The sequence below is a fragment of the Alternaria incomplexa genome, assembly GCF_024043165.1.
Source record: "Alternaria incomplexa strain BMP 0042 chromosome Unknown scaffold_15, whole genome shotgun sequence".
In the NCBI taxonomy this organism is placed as follows: domain Eukaryota; kingdom Fungi; phylum Ascomycota; class Dothideomycetes; order Pleosporales; family Pleosporaceae; genus Alternaria; species Alternaria incomplexa.
This window is the reverse complement of record NW_026249864.1, coordinates 274,675-297,233: the sequence shown is the minus strand read 5'-3', so window position 1 is coordinate 297,233 and position 22,559 is coordinate 274,675. Positions and strand designations below refer to the sequence as shown.

The 22,559-nt window shown below is 53.2% G+C and overlaps 6 protein-coding genes across 6 annotated transcripts; 4 read left to right on the top strand and 2 right to left on the bottom strand.

The window, feature by feature from the left end:
* Positions 1-204: 204 nt before the first annotated feature.
* Positions 205-1,544, top strand: J4E90_009163 (uncharacterized protein; the record flags this gene model as incomplete). Its single annotated transcript, XM_051438683.1, has 2 exons — positions 205-429; positions 480-1,544. 2 exons carry the CDS (start codon positions 205-207, stop codon positions 1,542-1,544), a joined length of 1,290 nt encoding a protein of 429 aa, XP_051287346.1.
* A 409-nt stretch (positions 1,545-1,953) lies between these two features.
* PDA1 (alpha subunit of pyruvate dehydrogenase) lies at positions 1,954-3,463 on the bottom strand (the record flags this gene model as incomplete). The annotated part of the gene is made up of 5 exons (XM_051438682.1): positions 1,954-2,271; positions 2,326-2,561; positions 2,613-3,067; positions 3,124-3,257; positions 3,326-3,463. 5 exons carry the CDS (start codon positions 3,461-3,463, stop codon positions 1,954-1,956), a joined length of 1,281 nt encoding a protein of 426 aa, XP_051287345.1.
* Positions 3,464-4,495: 1,032 nt separating this feature from the next.
* J4E90_009161 (uncharacterized protein) lies at positions 4,496-5,803 on the top strand (the record flags this gene model as incomplete). Its single annotated transcript, XM_051438681.1, has 1 exon — positions 4,496-5,803. The coding sequence occupies one exon, from the start codon at positions 4,496-4,498 to the stop codon at positions 5,801-5,803; it is 1,308 nt and encodes a 435-aa protein (XP_051287344.1).
* Positions 5,804-6,319: 516 nt separating this feature from the next.
* On the bottom strand, positions 6,320-7,432 carry J4E90_009160 (uncharacterized protein; the record flags this gene model as incomplete). Its single annotated transcript, XM_051438680.1, has 1 exon — positions 6,320-7,432. The coding sequence occupies one exon, from the start codon at positions 7,430-7,432 to the stop codon at positions 6,320-6,322; it is 1,113 nt and encodes a 370-aa protein (XP_051287343.1).
* Positions 7,433-14,515: 7,083 nt separating this feature from the next.
* Positions 14,516-18,041, top strand: J4E90_009159 (uncharacterized protein; the record flags this gene model as incomplete). The annotated part of the gene is made up of 3 exons (XM_051438679.1): positions 14,516-14,840; positions 14,903-16,324; positions 16,621-18,041. The coding sequence occupies 3 exons, from the start codon at positions 14,516-14,518 to the stop codon at positions 18,039-18,041; spliced, it is 3,168 nt and encodes a 1,055-aa protein (XP_051287342.1).
* Positions 18,042-18,377: 336 nt separating this feature from the next.
* J4E90_009158 (uncharacterized protein) lies at positions 18,378-22,225 on the top strand (the record flags this gene model as incomplete). Its single annotated transcript, XM_051438678.1, has 4 exons — positions 18,378-18,608; positions 18,660-20,027; positions 20,902-21,063; positions 21,122-22,225. 4 exons carry the CDS (start codon positions 18,378-18,380, stop codon positions 22,223-22,225), a joined length of 2,865 nt encoding a protein of 954 aa, XP_051287341.1.
* Positions 22,226-22,559: the final 334 nt, after the last annotated feature.

Below are 22,559 nucleotides of genomic sequence, written 5' to 3'. Positions count from 1 at the left end.
TCTGCGAGGCTGCTGTGGGGCAAACCCTAGCGTCCGATCGCCAGCCACGATCGTCATCAACGGCCAACAAGACTGCTGCCATTGGCCAGAGCTTTCTCCGACTTGCTCTTCCGAGCATTATTCACGCTGTTGTTCTGGCCTCGGCATCTTCTCTTCGACACATCACTGCGGGAAGACGCCCTCTTTCTCGTCACACACCTCGCAATGGCTCTCCGCGTATCCTGTTCCCGCGCTGCAAAGCGTGCGACGTCCACCACACCCGCCACATCCATCATCTCGTCGTACAGTGCACAATGGAGGAGAGGCAACGCGACAGTCGCCCCTACGCAGATGACGCCCGGATCAAAGGGGCCGACTGCCATGGTCTTCATGAACATGGGCGGACCGTCAACAACGGATGAAGTGCATGGCTTCCTGAGCATGTTGTTTGTACGTAATCGGTCCCAGCGCATCATCGATTCTCAGCTTACGGAGTGTAGGCCGACAAGGACTTGATTCCCCTCGGACCCCTCCAAAACTATATTGGCCCCTACATTGCGCGGAGACGAACACCAAAAATTCAGAAGCAGTATGCAGAGATCGGTGGCGGATCGCCCATCAGGAAATGGTCGGAATATCAAGCCGCGGAGATGTGCAAGATCCTCGACAAGACCTCACCTGAGACTGCTCCCCACAAGCCCTACGTCGCGTTCCGCTACGCAAATCCCCTCACCGAAGATACCTACAAGCAATTGCTAGCAGACGGCTTTGGAGGAGGAAAGGGCGGCCGTGCCGTAGCCTTCACACAGTACCCCCAATACTCCTGCTCGACCACCGGCTCCTCTCTCAACGAGCTCTGGAAATGGAGGACAAGACTGGAAGGCAAGCGTGCAAACGGAGAGACTGGTCAAGAGGTGGAGCCCGAAGGCGCCATCAAGTGGAGTGTGATTGACCGCTGGCCGGCGCACCCAGGTCTGGTTGAAGCCTTTGCCCAACACATCGAGAAGAAGCTGGCCGAGTACCCAGTCGAGAGACGAGACGGCGTTGTCATTCTCTTCTCCGCACACAGTCTCCCCATGACCGTTGTCAACCGCGGCGACCCATACCCGTCTGAAGTGGCAGCGACCGTATACGCCGTTATGCAACGCCTCCAGATGAAGTACAGATATCGTCTCGTGTGGCAGTCACAGGTCGGCCCTCAACCTTGGCTCGGAGCACAAACCTCCGACACTGTCAAGGAGTACATGAAGAAGGGCCACACAGACATGCTCCTCGTACCCATTGCCTTCACCAGCGACCATATCGAGACACTATACGAACTCGACAAGGAAGTCATTGGCGAGGATGCAGAAGGCCACGAGGGTGTCAAACGTGTCGACAGCTTGAACGACAGTCCCGTCTTCATCGAAGCGCTCGCGAACATCGCCAAGGCACATTTGCAGAGCGGGCAGGCTTGCAGCCCACAGATGATTCTCAGGTGTCCAAAGTGCACAAGCGAGAGGTGCTTGGCACAAAAGGAGTTCTTCGCTGGTCAGACACAACACATTGACCCTCCCACAGCATAGACCGTGTCTTGGTTGTTGGAGTTTGATATGTATAGATATATAGCCAACGAAGATGTACTATTACTCCCGCTATGCCAGATATTATGCAAACTGCATCTTCAGCACGTGAAGTATTGTTCTCGTCACCACTGCATTCTCTGCGGGGATCCGGCGCACGGAGGCGCTAGTAGCATCTTTGGACAAAAGCGAATGATCTATCCTTTTTCAAAACTCACATCTCGAAGTCAACGTCACTCTACGTGCACCCCACAGAGCAAAACTGAGTGGGATTCTAAGAAATGTCATTCAATGCAAGACCGCGCTCCCTAGCTGTTACACGCATGTAGAAGCCTCTAAATCCTAGAATTACAGATCCCTCTCATCACCTAACCGTGTCTCCAATCATGACCCCGTGAAAAGCCGAAGAGCTTTATGCTGTCCTGGCAACAGGCTTCTTCTCACCACCCATGTCGTGTTCAGTGTAGTAGAAGTTCTCTTCTGGGATGCGTCCCCTCAGGAACTCAGGCTCGGAACCACGGACGTAGATGTCCTCGTACAGTACCTTGCCAGTAGCCTCGGGGACAGCCATCTTCTCCGCAATGGCAACCTCCTCGTCGACCTCAGAACGTGCTTGCTTGTCAATCGACTTGAGCTCCTCCTCAGAAGTGACGCCCCAGTCGAGGAGCTTCTGCTTGAGGCCGGCAATGGGGTCATTGGTACTGCGCATGCGCTGGATCTCCTCACGAGTCTTTGGTTGTTCGTCAGTACATGCTTTGTGATGTTGTAAAGCGGTGTGACTTACTCGGTATGTGGTTCCAGGGTCAGACATGGAGTGTCCTCCGTAACGGTAGGTGACGTATTCGTAGACAAGGGGACCCTTGCCTGCGGCGGCATACTCCTTTCCGTACTTGACAGCGGCCTTGACGGCGAGGACATCCATACCGTTGATCTTCAGACCAGGGATGTACTGTCCACGCTTGTAGTAGTCGGTGAGGGCAGATGAGCGGTTAGCGGCGGTTCCCATACCGTACTTGTTGTCTGCGGGGTGTTAGTAAATCCGGCGCATGTCCACGTGGTGTTTGTACGCACTCTCGCAGCCAAAGATGATGGGCAAGTTCCAGAGCTTGGCCATGTTGAATGCCTCAAAGACCTGGCCCTGGTTGGAAGCACCGTCTCCGTACAGAGCCAGGGTGACGTTCTTCTTGTTCTCGTACTGGCAGGCAAAGGCAATACCAGCGCCGACGGGGACCTGGGCACCGACGATACCGTTACCACCGTAGAAGCCGGGGGCAAACATGTGCATAGAGCCACCCTTTCCGTACGCGATGCCCTCCCTCCTGCCGAGGAGTTCGCCGATGATGGACTTGACAGATGCGCCGCGCATCAGAGCGAAGCCGTGGCAGCGGTAGGCGGTGATGAGATGGTCGGCGCGCTCGATGGCGTGTTCGATACCGACGGCGACGGCTTCTTGGCCGGTGGACAGATGGCAGAAACCCCGAATCTTCTTCTCCTTGTAGAGCCTGTCGGCGGCCATTTCCATGCGTCTGTTGCCTGTTAGACGCTGATCGTGTTCGCATCCCGGCATGACGGGTGTTCCTACCGTACGGCGACCATGTCGTAGTACATCTTTTTGAGCTCCTTCTTGGTGACGTTCATTGTGTACGGCGGCGGGTCGAGCTCGTACGTCTCAAAGGCCTCGTCGGAGAGGCGGATCTCGAACGGCTTGTCGTCCTCCTGCACACAGTCAACGGTCCATTGCTTGCTCCACAGCCACACGGCTGGCTGCCTGCGTGTCCTCTTACCGATGGCACATTGGCCGGGTCCGTGTGCGATGAGGCCGCATCCGTCGTCACGAACCTGAAGGCGGGTCGCGCCGCTGGGGCCACGGCATTGCGGCGGAAGGGCGACGCAATGCTCCGCCTGATTGTCCTGGACAGCATTGTGAGGTGTGGGGGAAGCAGCCGAGGGGGAGGCGTGGGTATGCCGTGAGGTTCAGAGGGTGTTGATTCGAAAAGTTGCTCAGCTCCCGCCAGCTCGGGGATCCGCTTTGGCGCTAAGCCGTTACCGTCCGCCAACGCCAATCTCAGCACATCCCGATTCTCTCCGACTCAACACCTCCCAACGCATCGCAACTTCCATCACCTGCACCTTTCCATCGTTACTGCGCTATCAAATACCATGCGTATGCATAAGCTGCATACAACCGGCCGCAAATGCAGGACGTGATGTCACCCTCTCAAAAGCACGGAAATAAGACTGTCTCGGCATCCCTGCCTATGAGATCTCGCAATCACTCCAACCTGAGCATATAACTAAGCCATGTAGCTAACCTTATACAGGACAATTGGTCGCTAGGCGCCGAAACACACAAGTCCGCAAGAGCGCGTAACAACCCTCGAACCTTGCCAGTTCCTGGCGCTTGATGATACCCAGGTAGCGCGCGATTGACTCGAGACATGTACAGAACCAATGAGGGACTTCGATTTCGATTGTGATGTCCTGTTCTTAGACTTCGGCTGATCCGTCGCTCATAACAGCATGAGTACGATGCAGCCCACCCTGACAAGGGGCGCATACGCGCTATCGCAAAGGAATAAATAAACCTAGTTGACGTTGATGTAGTCTCAAACATTCAGGAAGTTCAATCATCGGCATTAACTACATCATTGAAGAATAGCTATGTCAGCGTGCACACAAAAGCCATGATAGCCCCAAGCCTACGAGAAGCATCATCTACTTCCTACCTTACTTCTTTCAAACACGAGCCACTTAACTACAGGAGGGGCGCAATCAGGCTACTCCAAATCCTCCCGCACCTTTCGATCGATGGACACATACAATGTGAGATCTGGCATGACAGTGTCAAAGCGAGCTACACCTGCCTCTCCTACGTCTGGGGACCAGACAAGATACAGCGGCAGATTCTAATCAATGGCAAAATTGTTTCGGTACGAGAGAATCTTTACAACTTCATGCGCGTTGCGCAGTCGAAATACGCAAACCTGGCACGAACCTTTTGGATCGACGCTCTGTGTATCGACCAAGATTCAATTCACGAAAAAAACCACCAAGTCGCCCAGATGGGCTCCATTTACGCGAACTCCGTCGAAGTAATCTCCTGGCTCGGATTCAATCAGAGTATCGGTCGCGCGTTTGCGTTTGCCTTGGAGTTGAGCAAGGAATCTCGACACGAGATACGAGACTCTCGTGCCAAACAAAGCGCCAAATGGTTCGAACGCAACAAGCAGACCAATGGCCAGCTCAAGAAAGACTGGCTGGCGGTTGTAGAAGACCAATATTGGACTCGCTCATGGATTACGCAAGAGATATTGCTCGCGCAGAATCTTAATTTACTCGTCAACGATCTTGAAGTCACGCCCATGCAGATTGCTGGGTGTGCCCTCGGGCGGCTTAACTACATCAACAACTTGGAGGGAGATGCCAGCATTGATAACAAGAACTTGAGCCCCAAAACTCGCGTCTTCAAGCACTACATGTACTCCATATGTATTCAAACCCCAAGACCCTACGAAAGAAAACTCGTCAACTACTTCAATCGCCTACCAGGTCGGCAAAGTTACCATTTCCACGACAGAGTCTATTCACTTCTCCCGCTTGCCACAGATGCATCGAGCATCAAGGTCGACTATGGTATTTCGCGGTCAGAACTTTTGCATCAGGTTATAAGCCTCTACAAAACAAAGATGTGCATATGTACATGGTTCTACATGGCAGATATGCTGGACTGTTACCATATCCCCGACTCAAAAAGCCGTGACGATGGATCAGGCGCAACCCCAGTATTCAGATTGCCTATGAAACCAGTCCACGCAGACTTTGTTATGGGTGAGAATGCGAAGGATTGGTATAGTGCGTGTTCAGAGTGCACAAGAAAACTTTCTTCTTTCGATGCGAAACAGCAAACAACATTTTGTATCGAGCCTCTGTGCCACAATGTCCAACGCGGTCGCTGGTATGCTCATAACATCCAAGGCGGTCACTTATACGTTTACAAAACCAAAGTCGGAAATTACGAGATCAAAAGAGAGGGTGATACCACTGCCTACGAAGTAGTAAACTTCCAACCCGGGACCCCCAATTCCCCCAGCACTGATATCGAACTTGGATGGGGAAGTTCGCCAGAGTTGTACGATGTCTTTCTCACTGGTGATGTCTTAATGAAGCTGTTCATGTACCCCGAGCAGAAGCTCAGAAAGGCAGTGCCGTTGAGTGTTTGCATCAGGGCACAGGGCGATGCGGCCAATATGGAGCTTTGTTAGGTAAATTTGTGGATATGACGCACATGTCACTGGGTGAGCGCCACCATGCATCGTAAGGGACGTATAGAATGTATTGCGAGTTTCGTGTGTCTTGCTTGTAAACGACGGTGCCAAAGTGACTGCACATGCTGTTTTCCTGTGCTTTTGTCGTTGTACCGAGCCACAGCACACCATGTGGTGAGCATGGAAAAAAATAGTAAACTATTTTGTGACTCATATTGCTTTTACCAATCCAGCCGAAGCGATCTGACCCGGTACTCCACGACCCGACTGTTGGCTTTGTCACAATTTTCTTGTGCTCAGTTGGGATTCCTCTGCTCTCATGCCCTTGGGCGTTTGGAAGCAGCAGGGAGGCGACAAACAGAAGGTACATTGCTGATGCTGAAATCACATTAGTCACAACAACGACGTTGTGACGTGTGGAGATTCACGAGATCACTCCAGATTACCAAAGGAGTTGTACCGTATGTTGCGTATAGAAAACGTAATAGAAAGGTTGTTCTGAGGCGCTTGGCACTATTGAGACCTGACAGAGAATGTATGAGAATCCTGAGTGTACGTGATCCAACGTTGTTGCTGCAATGGAGTTAGGAAGATAGTACAAGATAGTGAGCATAAGATACTTGCCTTTGCAATGGAATAGCCAAGCCTCAAGACTCTCTCCATTCGGTTCTTGACCGTGCTTGCTAACTCCAGATATCGCTCCTCCTCATCATGCTCCCTTTCGAACCAGGTCTTGGGAAAGTAGCCGTCCGCCCAGATCAAGCCTCGCACGAGGTAATCTTCTGGCAGAGGCAGCTCGTCGCCTCTCTCGCCGTCTGCAGGAAACACATTCGAAGCTAACAAAGCATCAATGCTTGGTGTTTGCGCTTGCGACTGACTTTTCATTTGGTTCTCAGTCTTGACTAACGCATTCAGGAAAGCAACCAGTTCAGCCCAAGGAGCGTCTGCAATGAGATCAGAAACGTATTGACTGAAAGCAAAGATAGAAAGGAAAGCGAGCATGACGTGTACGTGAGGAAGCACGTTCTTGTCGCCAATGCGGCGGAGAACAAGGGCAAAGGTCTCGTTCGTGATGATCTTGGCGTTGCTGAACGATTCACGCTTTGCCCAGCCCTCTTTGAGAGCTTTCGCGATCGCGTTTCCGTCCATCGATGGCTTCATGGGATTCTGTTGGTCAGCCGGGGAGGCACTGCGGATCTTATCTTCGATCGCACTTTGAGGAGACTCCTGCGCTTTTTGGTAAATCGGATTGAGGAAAGCTTGGCGAAGAAGGTTGGCGCTTATCCCATATTCAAACCAGCCGGCAATATTGGTAACCGCGATGTATACACCCTGCTCCTTCCATTTTGCTGTCACACGACCAATGTGGTTGTCCAGGTTTCCGATGAATTCCGCCTTCGCGTCCATGAACTCGGTTGTATGCTGATGCTTCTGCCCCTGAGCCGTGTCCACACAAGACTCCTCGAATTGCAGCCCGTGTGCTTTGATGAAGTTGGTGTCGATCGCTAAGGCATGTGTGAGAGCTGCGCCTGCACGACCAAGAATAGGATCCAGTAGAGTCAAGATTGACTCTCGCGCGCTCTGGAATGGTTTGACGCAGGTCAGAGACCTAGAGTAGTAGTACATTTGCTGGAGAGCATTTGGTCGTGCCAAGATAGCGAGGTGGTGATATAGACGACCCACAGTAGGATTCTTATCGGCAGCCTTGGTGTACCAAGAGCGCGCGACGCCTGCCCAAGTCTCACGGTCCCGGACATCTTCGTCCTCAATCGCCATCCGATATCGGCCAAGGTCTCCGAGGCACTCGATCCATGTATCCTCGAAAGCTGGAACGGTTTCGTACAACAAAGCCATCATCTGATACGCCAAATAGATGAATGCCAGCATATAATCTATACTGTCAGGAAGACGCCGCCGAAGTAACTCCAAGAAGGAATGGATACCATGTTTCCACATGCGTGCAGGCATCGAGTATTTGGCGGCAAGACGTCGGAGAGCCGGCGATGCAGAGGGATGCTGACTAGCTAAGAAAAAGTCATGATGCTCATGTAATAGCGTCCGGTGAAGAGCGATCAAAGCTTGCCAATGATCCGACGCAAGTTTGGTATCACCATCTTGCGCAGCTGCGGCTTGTGCGCGATCCACATGTATACACTTGGTCTCCACCATGGTTAATCCTGCGTAAATAGATTTCACTTCCGACGCAAGTTGCTCTTGCGAGATGGGTCGACTATCAGGCTGCAATAGTAAACCAGGGTATCGGGGATCATAGCGTTGAAGTTCTATAAGACCTGGTTGGCGTTGAGATTGTTGGGGCTTAGGAGTAGTTCGTTGCTGTGTATGAGCAGGGGACTGAGTTTGCGGTGATTGTAAGTGACTGCTCTTCGTAGCTTCGGCTGACCACTCGCTGGAGGGCTCAGGTGTCGTCTGGTATGGAGACGAGGTAGACTTGGCGTTTTGTTTAGGATCAAAAAGGCGTGCATCCTGTGGTCTCGACCGTGTCCTTTCCGAAACAACAGTTTGTGGAATTTGCCTAGAGAACTCGGGACCAGCCACTTCCACGTGAGACGGACCCTTCCCTCTGGGGCTGGTGAACTCATGTTCTGCCGGTCGTTTCCTTCCAGAGGGCGGTGAGTTCTGCCTAGAAGCCTTTCCCGAATCTATAGTAAGAGCCGCGATATCAGGCGCTGACCGGTCTCCAACAGTTGCGGCTGCCGAGTGATCAGATCTGCTAACCATATTAAACGCTGATCTAGCAAATGCCTGTACAGCAGCTTGGCCTGTACTCACTTGAATTTCAGGCTTAGCTGTCGAAACTTCTCTCTTGCCTGTCGCGGAGACAAGCCTTCAAACTCGTCGCGATGGTCTATCTTGCCGTGGTCATACAGCTGGTCGGCACTCGGAAAGACGCGTCCCTCATGACCGGGGTAAGGGCACGCGTGGGCCCTGATGATTGGACTCTGAGTTTTCAGCGCCTGCGCGAATTTGGTCTGGACGAGTTCACCGGTGTCCATAATGCGGCTGAATGTCTCAGGTGTAGGATTCGCGTTCGTATTCCGATCTCCGTATTTGGCGTGGGGAGCGATGTGATCTGATTGGATGAAGTTTTGGAGCGCACATACCCACTCGTGCGCGCACACCCAGCCTCAGCGTGGACTGTATCCTGATGACCTGGACTACGCAGTCTCCAATAAGATCCGGCAAGCTTGTACACTGTCGCATACGCGTCCGATGCTCTGCGCTCAAGTTCAAGGGGTCGGACTGCGTACGTTGACGAGGTAGTGCGAGGCCTCCGGTTTGGCTAGATGCGACGTCCGGGACGACAGGGACAGCAACCTCGCGTACAACAGAACGCAGAAATAGAAGAAAGGAGCTGTTTGACGTAAGATCTCCAACTCGAAGACTGAGATTGAATCTTGGGAGTGTCCCCCAGGGTGGGCATTAACACAATATAAGATGCGGCTCTGCTGTGGTTCGCCTACTAGGCAACAAGGCAAAAGAAGGCAAACGTCCCTGGGCACCGGACATGATTTCCTGCACGCCACCGTTATACCTGCCTCAAAGGGCGTCGTCGACTTTGGTATCAACACGTCGCCTACTTGTAAGAAACCTCCTGCTCGGTTTGGTGGGCGGTCGTTGCCTACTTATGCTCGTTCCGTCTGCGGCTCTGCTGCTTGCTTTCGCCATCACCATGATGGGGGCCACATGAGCCCCACATTCTCGTCTGCTCCATCGAGGTTAGCGTTCCACATTATGAAAGCAACCCGGAACGGCATGCCCATGCATACACCGTCCATCCAATGAATACCTAGACACTGTCGCTTATCATCAAAAGTTCATCCATCGAATGCCGTAGGTGCCAGCGCTCCTCACATACGGCAAGGCAAGTCTTGCAACGTAGACCATAGTGTTTTCCAACTCTGCCTCACACCGGTTAACTACATGTTCCGGCGTATCTACGTGCATGTACCGTGTAGTCCTCCATCTCGTGGAAGGCAATACCTGCGAGGCTCGCAGAGACCATACATGCGGCTGAAGCCCATGCGTTGGTCGGGTGGCTTTATTCCTCTGTGCGAATACAGCTTGCTTATTTCAGCTCATCGTCGAGAGTTCCCCTAGCCACAACACAGCCGCGAAGTCAATACTGACGCGTCTGCGACATCCTCACGCTTCAAATCTGAAGCCAACTATCCCCGCAAAAGACCTTGCGACAGTCATCGTAAGCCGAAGCCAGATAACGTACACGAAGACTGATTTGCTCAGATTTTACGAAGCGGGATGGAATTTTCGAGGCCTACGTCCTTGGTCCCACCAGAATGCAGGGTGTTGCCTTGTACATAGCAGATCTGCCGACGAACAGGGAGTGTCATCTGTTTGCCTGCGCAAGGTGTCACATGTACGCCGTGTATGTTGTATCAGTACTAATTTCCGACAGTCCGCTTGGACGACGACTCGATCATCGTGGGCGCTACAAACGCTTGCACGGGACGATACTGCTTCCACAACCGATGCGTGGCCATTATGTGCCGGGTCCCCGATTACCTACGTGGTATTAGCTTGGATACCAATGAACGGTGGCCACGCTTTCGGTATTGGCCCGAAGGCACACAGCGCTCATTGCGCCCTCTCACGAAACACGAGGCACGAGGCATTGCCGGCAAGCGCTTAGAGAAGGCTGCTAACACGCGTCCTAATCTTCATATTCCCAAAGACCGGTGCGCCTCAATGCATGCCCTTTTGGTCGAAAGATACAATGCCATTACGTCCTTTTCGTCACCTGTATTCACCAGGGCCCAAACAAATCAAGACATGCGATTGGTCAAGTAACCAATCCCATTATCACCAACAACAATATCTTTGCCTTGGGTCTTCGCCAGCTGGTGCGGCAGAACAACAAGTCCTTCCTGGTCCGGTCAGGCATCGCTCAGGGAATAATCCAATTGTAGGTAGACGCGAATTTCACAGCGACCATTATTGAAGTCGTTTCGTAATACCAAGAAGCACTGCGCACACGACTCTCAACCAATCAAGCGCACTATCATTGTGCTATGAGCTGTTGATCTAGGTGTATGCAATCGGGCAAACCGTGATAGCGACCTGAAACACTCATATCCTCTCCCCATACGCATGTTGGCTGACCGTACCTAGGTCAAATAGAGCACGAACCAGCATGGTCATCATCTCGCAACGGGAAACCAATTACGGTCAGGGAGTTTTGATCACAAGCCATCATCACCAAGTCAGCTCCGGCATTGCCGCTGGCTGTCGTAAACTAAGCGGTATGTGCTACACCAGATCAGGCGTAGTTGCTCCTGCGCTGTCGTCTGAACATGGCCGTTACAGAAAGCATGGCGTTTTCTCTGGACTAAATCATGTCGTGTATCGACACGCGAAGCGTCTTGAAGGGACTACTCAGCATAGCGTGCTATACACTAAAGATCTGCTGATTGTGGGGTGCAAGACTACCCTCGAATGAGGACTGAATAGGCATCTCGATGGCCGCTCAATCTGCGCATAGTCAGCATGCGAAAGAAAAGCCCATATGTGCAACCAGTTGAAAATCATGGTGTTGCACACAGTCTGTTGCCTGACAAGCACAATGCCTTCTGGGCTTCGTTTCAATAAGTGTATACGCGCATTCATTATAGCTTTCAAAGGGAGTGGTACGGTTTGATGAGGGGAAATTGCACGAGCAGGCCGATCACAGGGATGTTTCATCGTTTCTGGTGTTCAATTATGCGCCCTGATCACCCCGGATTACTGGAACCTTTTCTCGTGCACGCAACACCGAGTCTAGCAACTACATATGATTAAATTTGACGCGTTTCTACGCTACGTGTGCCATCTCTGTACGTACTAATCGATGATGAACTAGGTGAACAGCTATGCAGCTGGAATCCACAGGAGAAGTCCCAGCCACGGCCGTTTCAACATAGCAGAGGCGTGTTATGTGATAGTGATGGAGCGGCTACATTGCTCCCAGCGTAGGGCAACAGTCATACAGAGCCCAGAGAACTGGGCCATCCTGGGACATGGTACGCAAGGCGGGGTAATCTGCCTACGGCAGTCCCGCGGCCCAACAACCCTCATACCCATACCGCTTATATCTGTGTTTACCGGAGCCTACCAAGTAGCAACCCATATCATGACATAATTTGTGAGCCATTGAGGCCTCTTGTTCATTGAAAGACTATTTTTCAGCCGTCGACTGCGATGCATGAGATGACGAAATGGGCAGTCCAAGTGTATCAAGAGTCTATCAAAGGCCAATGAGCAGTTCTAGAAGGGCAACTGGAACAAGGCTGACCCAGAAATGAGTCGAAGACGCGAAGAGGGCTGAATCAGGGCCACGTTCTCACACCTGTGTATTCCTCAAGCAATAGCCCTTGCGACGCCGTTTCTCATAGAGTAACCCGGGAACATCAATCCACTTAAATTTGCCAATCCCATTTGAGTGTCCAAGAATACTGTGAAGACATGTCAAAGACAGTATACGGGGTTAGAAGCCGATGCCTACTAATTACGAGTGCGGATCGATTACCTAGGTACCTCAAAGACTACAGCCCCACCCCGCGATGGAGCCTTGTTCTCACAAGGTCCAGAGGTCGCATATGTCGTTGTTTCTGTTGCTCGCTGGAAGGCTCCCAATCAGTTCGCAATACTTACGGACTATATTATGTGCCTGCGGGCCGATACACCTTGCATTCTGTGCCCTGCATGTCAGCCCTCAAGCCCAGTGAAGGACAGAGTGTAGATGCCCTACCATAACCTGCTCCTACCGGCTTGTAGCGCACTACATTGGTCGGCTGCACCCGATGCTAGTCCGCGATGTGCAGTATGCCGTACCCTACCTTGATTCAAGAAGCAGGTAATCGAAAGATGGTACAGTCACAAAGTAAGCTTGGTTTGATCACACGCAACCTCGCACGACCTCAGGCGCGGACTTCTTGATGGATAGAATAGCGTATCGCTGATCAATGAACCCGAGGCGCGAGGGAGTGGGCCGCTTGGAATCGACTTTGGGGCAACATCGTGTATAAAGATGTTGATAAGACGTCGCAGTTCCTCTGGTCTATATTAGCTCTCCGGATACAGTCTGATGACGGACCCCACGGTAGTGCACACCTAGGCAGCCCCAACCTGCAATATCACCTGGATCTCCAACCTCTGAAGGTTGCTTCTGACTGATTTACCAGGAAATACCCATGGACTAAATTAAAACGAGAAGGCGACGTCGTCGCGATTGCGAAACCAGCGGTTTTCGACACAAGTTGTAAGCACTAGCGTTGGGGGCTAGAACGAGTGGTGTATACATGGCAAGGCTGAAGGACTTCGGTGTCTGTAAAGTGCGCACCTATCTAGGTAGCCAAGCCATAACCTCAACTCAGAACTCGCCTCACTATGCAGATGCAGTGGTTCGCATTGAGGCAAGCCAGGTCATCATCACATATGTCCCGAGGTCGCCTTGTGATAAGACCCTCATCCCGCATGAACTATGGATGACCTTCATGTCGTCATCCAAGATGGATCTGAGCTGCCGAGATATTTCACCCGCTGACTTTGACCGGGATGAAGCAAGTCAGTGTTGCCTTCGGTTACGCACGGTCTTTCGGAGCAAACCCCGAAACGCGGAAAGAAGCATATAAAAGGCGGCGCGAGCATGGCTACAGACGGCTGAAGAACATATCAGGCCCACTGTTCGCCGGAAAGATCACCGATCAGTTGCAGGCAACAATGCCCAACCGAGTGACATCTGACTGATGCTTACCGGGCTGAAGGCTGAGACCAGACTGGTATGCAGTGTTAAAGGTGAGTGATAACGACGGACGACACTACAGTCCTTATTTCGACGCCTCCATGCGCAGGAAGGGACTTACCAGGCATGTGGTGTTCACCGGAAGGCACTTAGGTACCTGAGAAAGGGGCCGGAACAGGCCTAAAGTTCAGACACTTCGACGTGAAACTGGAGCTAACCTTGGAAGCTTTCTCAGACGACCTCGGGGTTAAGACTTTTGTGCTATAACCCTCAGAGAACAGTAGGCCCCCTATGGCTTCTGACGAAGTTGACACGCGATGGTTTTACAGGAAGTAAGCTCCACGTCGCTTGAGTTTCTGCATATTCAGGACCTCTTGCTGCGACCGATGCTACCAGAGCATCACAGTTGTCTTGAGGTCTGTCACGCATCGCCAAATTCCATCTCTGGTCTCTTGTCGCTTGAAACGTTGGTTGCGATTGGAGTCTTGCAGGGTCTTTGGCAGAAAGTACCTAGGTCCAAGAACTCACTAGCCGAAGGCCAAAACTTATCAGTGAATTAGGAGATGCATATAAGAGGAATGTTGGAACGGACGTATTGGTGTACAGCCTGGAAACTCGAGCACATGGCGTGATATTGGTTCGTGGAGAGTCGCACAGCGCAGCAATGCCGCGGAAACGGTGGTGCGATTCCAATGACATCATCGGCGTGCGACAAATGGACCCCAGGAGGCGAACTTTCAAGTTCGGGCTTTTAAACTCCACGGAAAAGAGCTTTGGACGTTACAAAGGCGCCTGCACATGGCGCATATATCCTGTACACCATATTGACACTCGGAGCTTGTGAGACGACATCGCGGCGCCAAAGTACTTCCCCGCCGGTCTGCAGGGTTCTCCGTGGGCGATGCGACCAGCGTGGAGGGCACCATCGACAACCACAAAAGCCATCGCAAGCCATGTCATTATCAGAACTCACCGAGCAGCAACGAGCGACTATCGGCGACCGCGCGCGAGTATGGGAAGTCCGACGCTTCTGCCAGGTGCTGCCATCTGTCGTTAAATACGTGCGTGGTTCGGACGCTGGCCTCACGAGCAGGCCATTGGAGCCACACGGCAGATACGTCAAGAATGAACCAGACGGCGCGCTTGCTGCGTTGCTCCGTTGCGTCATCCATCAAACGGGCGCTGATCTGGCCATGGTCAGCTTGCTAGACGACCACACGCAATACTTCATCTCGGGGGCCAGTCGGGCCAACGCAGATGAAGCCAAGGTCACCTTGGGTGAGTGGAATCAACAGCATGGCGGGCATACGTCGTATTCTAGCAGTGTCTAATTGGCACAGAAGACTCAACGCGATGGTACGGATGCGAGTCGGTAACTCATCACGGTGGTCTGTGCGAGCGTACCATCACGCGGCAGAATGAGCCAGGCGGGAGCATGGCACTCTACGAAGAGCTTGATATGGCTGAATTGGAGAGAACCAAACATCTCCCATTTGTTCAGGGTGATATTGCCAAGTTCAGACATTATGCTGGTGTTCCTTTGAACCCCTATGGAGGACCAAACATTGGCACTGTCTTCACGTTCAGCTCAACGCCGTCGCAGGGTGGGCTCTCGGACGCCCACCGCTCGTACTTGTTTGAGACAGCGTCACACATTATTCGTCATCTGGAACAAGCAGTAGAAGCACTGGAGGGTAAGCGTGTGCTCAAGTTCAACCAAGGTGTGGCTTCTCTACTCAAGATGGGTACGAGCGCAGGACTGGCGGCTCAGCCTGCTCACAAGAATCTTTTATCAGGCGGCCATACTGAACATGAAGTTCTGGTGTCAAACCTCTATCCCGCTGCAGCTCTGCAGCTGTACCATCTTTCAGCTACATTGCTCTACGATACTTTCGAATTTGACGGAGTTCGCATCCAAGAGTTGGGCTCCTCAAGCAACAAGAACCCCATCTGGAACGGCTCCAACGTGCTAGCCGAGCATCTCGGACCAAAAGCGCACAGGCCTCAAGAACTAAGCCACAGTCTGACAAGCAGATTGCTTGAATTATTTCCACATGGGGCTGTGTTCCAATTACTCAATGACACTAGCGACATCGTTGTTGCTACGAGCGCAGACGACGTCGCTTTAGTTGAAGATACCCTCATACTCAAGGAGCTTTCGAAAACCTTCCTGCGGGCAGAGCAGATCGTCTTGATGCCACTGTGGGATGCGTTTCACGAACGTAATATCGGTGCGGTCCTCGGGTTCGCCGAGAATCAGTCAAGAGTCTATCTCGGCTCGACGGATCTTGCTTCCATTTCAGCATTCTGCACTACGATAATGACGCAAGTGCGGCGTCTCGAAGCTCAAGCTATAGACAAGATTAAATCAGACTTTCTTGGATCGATCTCCCATGAAATGCGGACACCTCTCCATGGTATACTATCAAGCCTTGAGCTTTTAGCGGACACACCACACAACGCACACCAACGCGACCTCCTGGAGACGGCAAGATACAGCGGCTTGTCATTGCTCGATACTATTGAGCGCGTTCTATATTTCAGCAACATCAGTTCAGGGTCGCAAAGTGCACCTCTACCAAGATCAGACTCATCGAACGATGGGCTTCTCCGTTCGTCAAGTCTTGCACCTCATCATTCGGCAGCTTCCTCGCAAGACGAGGATACCGTAAAGCTGATGGATACTTGCGAGGACATCATTCACAGTGAAGTACACAGGTATCGCGTCAAAAAGGCTGTCCAGCCTGATTCTTCGATGCATGGTAAGTAAACTGGTGGAGGCGTTCTAAGTCCGGCTAGAGCTCATGGAAAAAAGGTCTTGTCTATCATCCCATCATGACTTTCGACACGAATGCCAATCGGTCGTGCCGTCTGGTAGCCGCCGCTAGCTTTCGGGCGATCTTGACAAATCTTATAGTAAGTTGTACAGATACAAAAAGCGCATGCATGAGCCGTACTGACGTAAGGGAGAATAACGCCTTGAAGTTTGGGGAACCGACCAACTGCATTCGAGTTTCACTGGATCTCACAGACGGTACTACCAAAATATCTTGTACAGACGGCGGTAAAGGCATCTCTTCCGGCTTCATCCGCCATTCAATCTTTGACCCATTTTCTCAGGAGGACCCCATTGCAGAAGGTACTGGCCTTGGACTTTCCATTGTCAAGCAAACAATCACTATGCTGAGTGGTGATGTACAGATTGAGTCAAACAAGAAAGAAGGCTCTACATTCACTGTCACACTCCCATCGAGTCAGGCACTTTATGAGGCTCCAGAAGAGGCATCAGAGAGCTCAAATTCGCAGGCTGGTACTGCTGAGCTACACCAGCTTGACATGAGTCTCTTTACACCGACGCGCTGGAGATCAGGAGACTCTTTACGAGACCAGCGCTGTACTGATTTATTGTTGGGCTCACTTGCGAAGAGTCTAAGCCGGTGGTTCCACATTCGGGTCATTCCTTGGGAAAGTGCAAGCAGAGCCTCGCCGTGGCGCTTGCTTGTTGTTTTGGAGGAGGACGAAGACAGTGCACTGCGGGCTTGCGGTGGCGCATCTGACGACTACGAGCGCATTCGTCTCTGCCCTGATGTACAGACCGCTCCCAGTCAGTACTCAACGCCTTTGAAGGGTGTCGCGACAATTGCGGGTGCGGTGACTAGTTCAAAACTCCAGGATGCGCTGGCGCACTTGTATCCTAGCCAAGTCCCCCCCTCTGAGCTTCGCCACAACTCCGACCAGGATTCAGTCGCGAAAAGTTATGATCAGCAACAGCCAGTAGAAGGGAGCCGCAGCCAATTACGCGGAGACGCAACCGACGAATGTCGTGCTGCGCCAACAGCATTGCTATCCCGGTTAGAACTCGAGAGGAGCCCCCAATTAGACGGCGAGGAAAGCGGTGGGCAGCCACTGGCAATGCCAGCCGCCAGCCCAGTGGTCACTCCAGAGATGAACATGGCAGAAAGGTCTCATGGAGCCCAACCCGACCACCGAGAGGTACAAGCGCATACTGAGCAAGCAAAAGACCCGGCAGTCTGTACATCACCAGAGGCAGTTGTGGCAGAGCCTAGGCTGCTGCTGGTAGACGATAATGCTGTAAATCTCAAGGTACTTGCCATGTATGCAAAAAAGTGTAGCAAGGCAGGTGCAACACCTGTCGGCGGTGGCCAAGAGGCCATCGATGCCTTCAGGAACGCCAACGGGTCCAGCGACGACACGGGTCCGCAACCTTTCGATCTCATTTTCCTCGACCTCTCTATGCCCGAGGTCTCGGGCTTCGAGGTTGCGAGGGAGATACGGAAGACGGAAGCGCGGTCAGGGTGTAAGAGGACGTACATATGCGCACTCACCGGGCTGGTGAGCGAGAAAGACCGCAATGCTGCGTATGCTTCGGGTGTAGATAACTACCTTGTTCGACCAACGAGGCTGCAGGACTTGCAGGGCGTCATTGAGATGTGGCGGGATAAATCAAGCGAGAAATGAAAGCTACCGTGCTGCACAGATGATGCAAGACGCAACAAGTGTCCGGCTGTGGCCAACGAAAGGGAGGCGCTAGTTGCGGCGGAGGCTCAGTGCACCCGAGAGGCCGATGCGTGGGATGTGATATTCACTATCGCAACGTCATGACGCGAGCACTCTGTTGTTGGTAAGCTGCCGTCCGCGCTTGCACCCGACGCCGAAGATGATTACAGTCGCTCTCGTTAGCCTGGCCGTCGACTTGTAGCAATGCGCGCGGCCCCCTAGCCCAGACACGACGCTACGCAACCCCGGATCTCGACGCCCACGACGACGCCAGCTCAACCACACACAGCCCTCGCCATGGCCTCCAACACCGACGCCGCCTTCGTCGAGGACACCGACATCGAGCAGCAGCTGAGGGCGCGCGCCCATGGCTCCAAGCCGCCCAAGACACCGGGCGCGACCTCGCCGGGCCCCAACAGCGACGACGAGGACGCGCCGCTGCTGGGTGCCTCGCCGGCTGCCAGCGGACACGAGCAATGGGCTGGCGATGCCGACTTTCGCGGCCTTCCCTGGTGGAAGCGCCCTTCGGTACGCCCATGCAGCCCCTCGCGTCGAGGGCGCATCGACTGACGGCAGCAGATATTCTGGCTCCTGCCTCCCTTCCTGCTCTTCACCATCGCGTTTGGCGGCATCATCGTGCCCAAGATCAACCTGATCATGGACCTCGTCTGCGAGGAATACTACGCGACCCTAGAGACCGACCCCATATCCTCTCCCATGGACCCGGGCCAGGACCGATGCCAGAACGACGCCGTGTCCTCGCGCTCCTCCCTCTTCCTCCTGTACGCCAGCTTGTGCTCCGGCATACTCTCCGCCATCATCAGCCCAAAGATTGGCGCCCTCTCGGATCGGTACGGGCGCAAGAAGTTCATGATAGCCAACACCTGCGGCGCCCTCTTTGGCGAGGTCCTCACAATCCTGGCCGCCAAATTCCCCGACACGGTGCACGTCAACTGGATACTCGTTGGCTACTGCTTGGAGGGCGTATCGGGATCCTTCATCGTCGGCATGGCATGTGCCCACTCGTATGCCTCCGACTGCGTTGCACCACAGAAGCGGAACGTCGCCTTTTCCTACTTCCACGCTTGCTTGTTTGGCGGCATCGCCATCGGACCCGCGCTGGCAGGCTACATCATCAATGCGCGCCAGAAGTACGTTGGCAAGACCGAAGCCGTTTTGCTCATCTTCTACATGGCCCTTGGTGCCCACTTGATCTTCATTGCATTCCTTGCCTTCCTTGTCCCCGAATCGCTCAGCAAAGCACGCCAGGAAGCCGCACGTGAGAAGCGCAGAGAGGAAGTGGAACGACAGGGTCCCGCCGGCGACTTCATCAACCAGCTACGCTCTATCAACCTGTTTGGCCCGCTGAAGATTCTCTGGCCGACTGGACCTGGCACCTCGTCGGCTTTGCGCTGGAACCTGCTTCTGTTGGCCGCTACCGATACCATCATGTTTGGTGTCGCAATGGGTGCCATGAGCGTTGTCCTCGTCTACACGCGCCGCCAATTTGATTGGCATGAGCTAGAAAGCGGCCGCTTCACCACTATCGTGAACAGCTCGCGTGTTTTTGCTCTTCTAGTCATTCTGCCGATTCTGACCCGCATCTTCCGCGGGAAGAACGGGGCTGCCCGCATGCGCAGTTCAGGTTCTGACCTATTTGACCTTTCCATTATCCGTGCAGCCATCTTCTTCGACATGGCTGGCTTCCTCGGATATGCCCTTGTCCGCAAAGGCGAGCTCTTCGCACTCTCTGGCGCTATTGCTGCCATTGGCGGTATCGGTTCGCCCACTCTTGGCGCTGCATTGACCAAACATGTGCCGCAAGATCAGGTCGGTCAACTGCTAGGTGCCACGGGCTTACTTCATGCTGTTGCACGTGTGATGGGGCCCACCATCTTTAACGGTATCTACAGTACCACAGTCGGCGCGTACAGACAGACCGTTTTCGTATGTCTCGCAGCGACTTTCGGGACTGCGTTCCTGTGCAGTTGGTTCATTCGTCCACATGGTGAGTGCTCAACCACACCTACATACCAGGTTGATTCTGACACGTTACAGTATATACAGACGGAGATGACACACGCGTTACACGATCAGATGAACAAGAAGCATAGCTTGCTTCTCTTCATGCTGGCGCTTCAGTCGCACTTCTTTCGGATCCTTAGATTTTCTGGACAGCAATATCCTTTTTTCTCGCACACATATGTACAGACAGCGATGGTGTTTGGATTGGCATTGTGAAACCGCCGGGTTGTTGTTAGGCTGCATATCTGTATACTTTATGTTAACGCAACGTTCAACACTTGTTCTAGCGCATATTGCACCTCGCATCGTGAGACCTTTGCCGACGGCTTGCTATCGACCAAGATGTGTGTTGCTGGTGCCGCCGTTTGAAAGGGTACGTCGAGACTTCTAGTGTGTGCCACTCTGCCGAACTCAGCGCTGATGGGGGCCATCTTCTGAGCTCATCGGCCCAGGGAACAGCCAACACGACTTTGCGAATTTGGAGGCAACAAATCTAGGTGTTGTTTGCGTGAAATATCTGCAGTAGCTGCCTAGGGAGTACAAGACAACGCGGAGAAGCTGTGATGGTCGGCGCTGCAGCAGAACGGGGCTGACTAACGAACCTCGGGCCGTCAGGTACGTCAGCTTCCACGTTGCATCTTCCCGTGCCAATTGGCCATCGCGCGACCACTACAGCGTCTCCCTTTTTGTATTGCACACCTTTCCATCCGCCGCCAGTTCCGGTCTCAGCGGTCGCGATCCCGACTCAATGTCAACAGCATTCCGGTAGCACCATCACTGGACAAGCCCTCGTCAGGGCCCCGCAACCGCCATGTCGAAAGAGAACCGCGCTTTCGATACCCAGAGATTGGGCGCAGGCTACGGCTTCGAGTCGCACCCGAAGCATGCTATTGAAATGCCCCCAACATGGGTGCTTCTCGTAGGCTTGGGCTTTCTGCTATGCGCCATGGGCTTTTGGGTACGGACACAAGCGCCTACATGACAACGTGCACGCGACTAATGACCATGAGTGACAGCTTTATATAGCATTGAACCTCCTCGCGCCCACTCCGCGACTGCCACGGCGTTCCGAGAAACAATACACGACGATACTACCCGACGGTGCACGAAGCGACCCAAAAGAACTTCCGTGCTGGCTGGACAAATGGGCAGCAGAGAAGGAAGCCGCCAAGAAACAAGCCGCGAAGGAGCCGGGAAGTAAAGTCGTCATACCGCCACAGATGCCCATCGAAGAACCGGAGCTCTTCATGAGCGTCGTGGTCCCCGCATACAACGAGGAGGAGCGGCTGGAAGGCATGTTGGAGGAGGCTGTCGACTACCTGGAGAGCCAATACGGTGATGCGCATGCTGGCGGCAAGGGTGAAAAGAGCCAGAGAGGATGGGAGGTACTCGTTGTTAGTGATGGAAGCACTGACGGCACCGTCGACAAAGCGCTGGAGTTTGCAAAGGAGCACCAACTCAGCCAACACCCCAAGTCGAAGCCAGGGCCGTGGTCGAAGAACGGCGACGCCAAGGCCGCGCACTCAACACACATCCCACACGGCAGTATCCGCGTCGTCGCGCTTGAAGAGAACAGAGGCAAAGGCGGCGCAGTCACGCACGGCATGCGACATGTTCGAGGCCAGTACATTGTCTTCGCCGACGCAGATGGCGCGAGTCGATTCTCGGACCTAGGGGCTCTCGTTGAAGGCTGCCAGAGCATCGAGGACAAGCATGGGCGCGGTGTTGCCATCGGCTCTCGAGCTCATCTCGTCGGCAGCGAAGCCGTTGTTCAGCGCTCCAAACTCCGCAACTTCTTGATGCACTCGTTCCACATCCTCCTTCGCATCATGACGCCTCCGGCCACCGCACGCATCAAGGACACGCAGTGCGGCTTCAAGTTGTTCTCACGACCAGCACTTCCCTATATTGTCCCCTACATGCACTCGGAAGGCTGGATCTTCGACGTCGAGATGCTGATGCTGGCCGAGAGCGCTGACATTGCCATGATTGAGGTGGCCATCGGGTGGAAGGAGGTCATGGGTAGTAAGCTAAATGTTGTATGGGATAGTATTGGCATGGCATGGGGTCTTGCGCTGTTGAGAGCTTGTTGGATAGCGGGTATTTACCAGAAGGACTAGGGTTTGTGTATATAGAATCAAGCCGCGTTACCCGCCCGTGACTGCCCTCGCATTCACTATTCTTTGATGTAATGAACTGAACGCACTTTTGTTGAAACTCACATGCTGCATTGTTTCACGTGGCTGGCCCCCACTTGCACTCTCGTTTCTTAGCCACAAAGAACAGCAACACCATATGTTTCCATGACAGACGTTGTGAGACGTAGCTTTCATGAAACCGAACTCCTGTCCGCCGCCGAGGCATTCCAAAGCTGTAATCTCCCCACGTGCCCCATTACTCGGACACTGGGCTAGAGGATCTCGACACGGTGACAATCTCGACAGCCTATCGGAA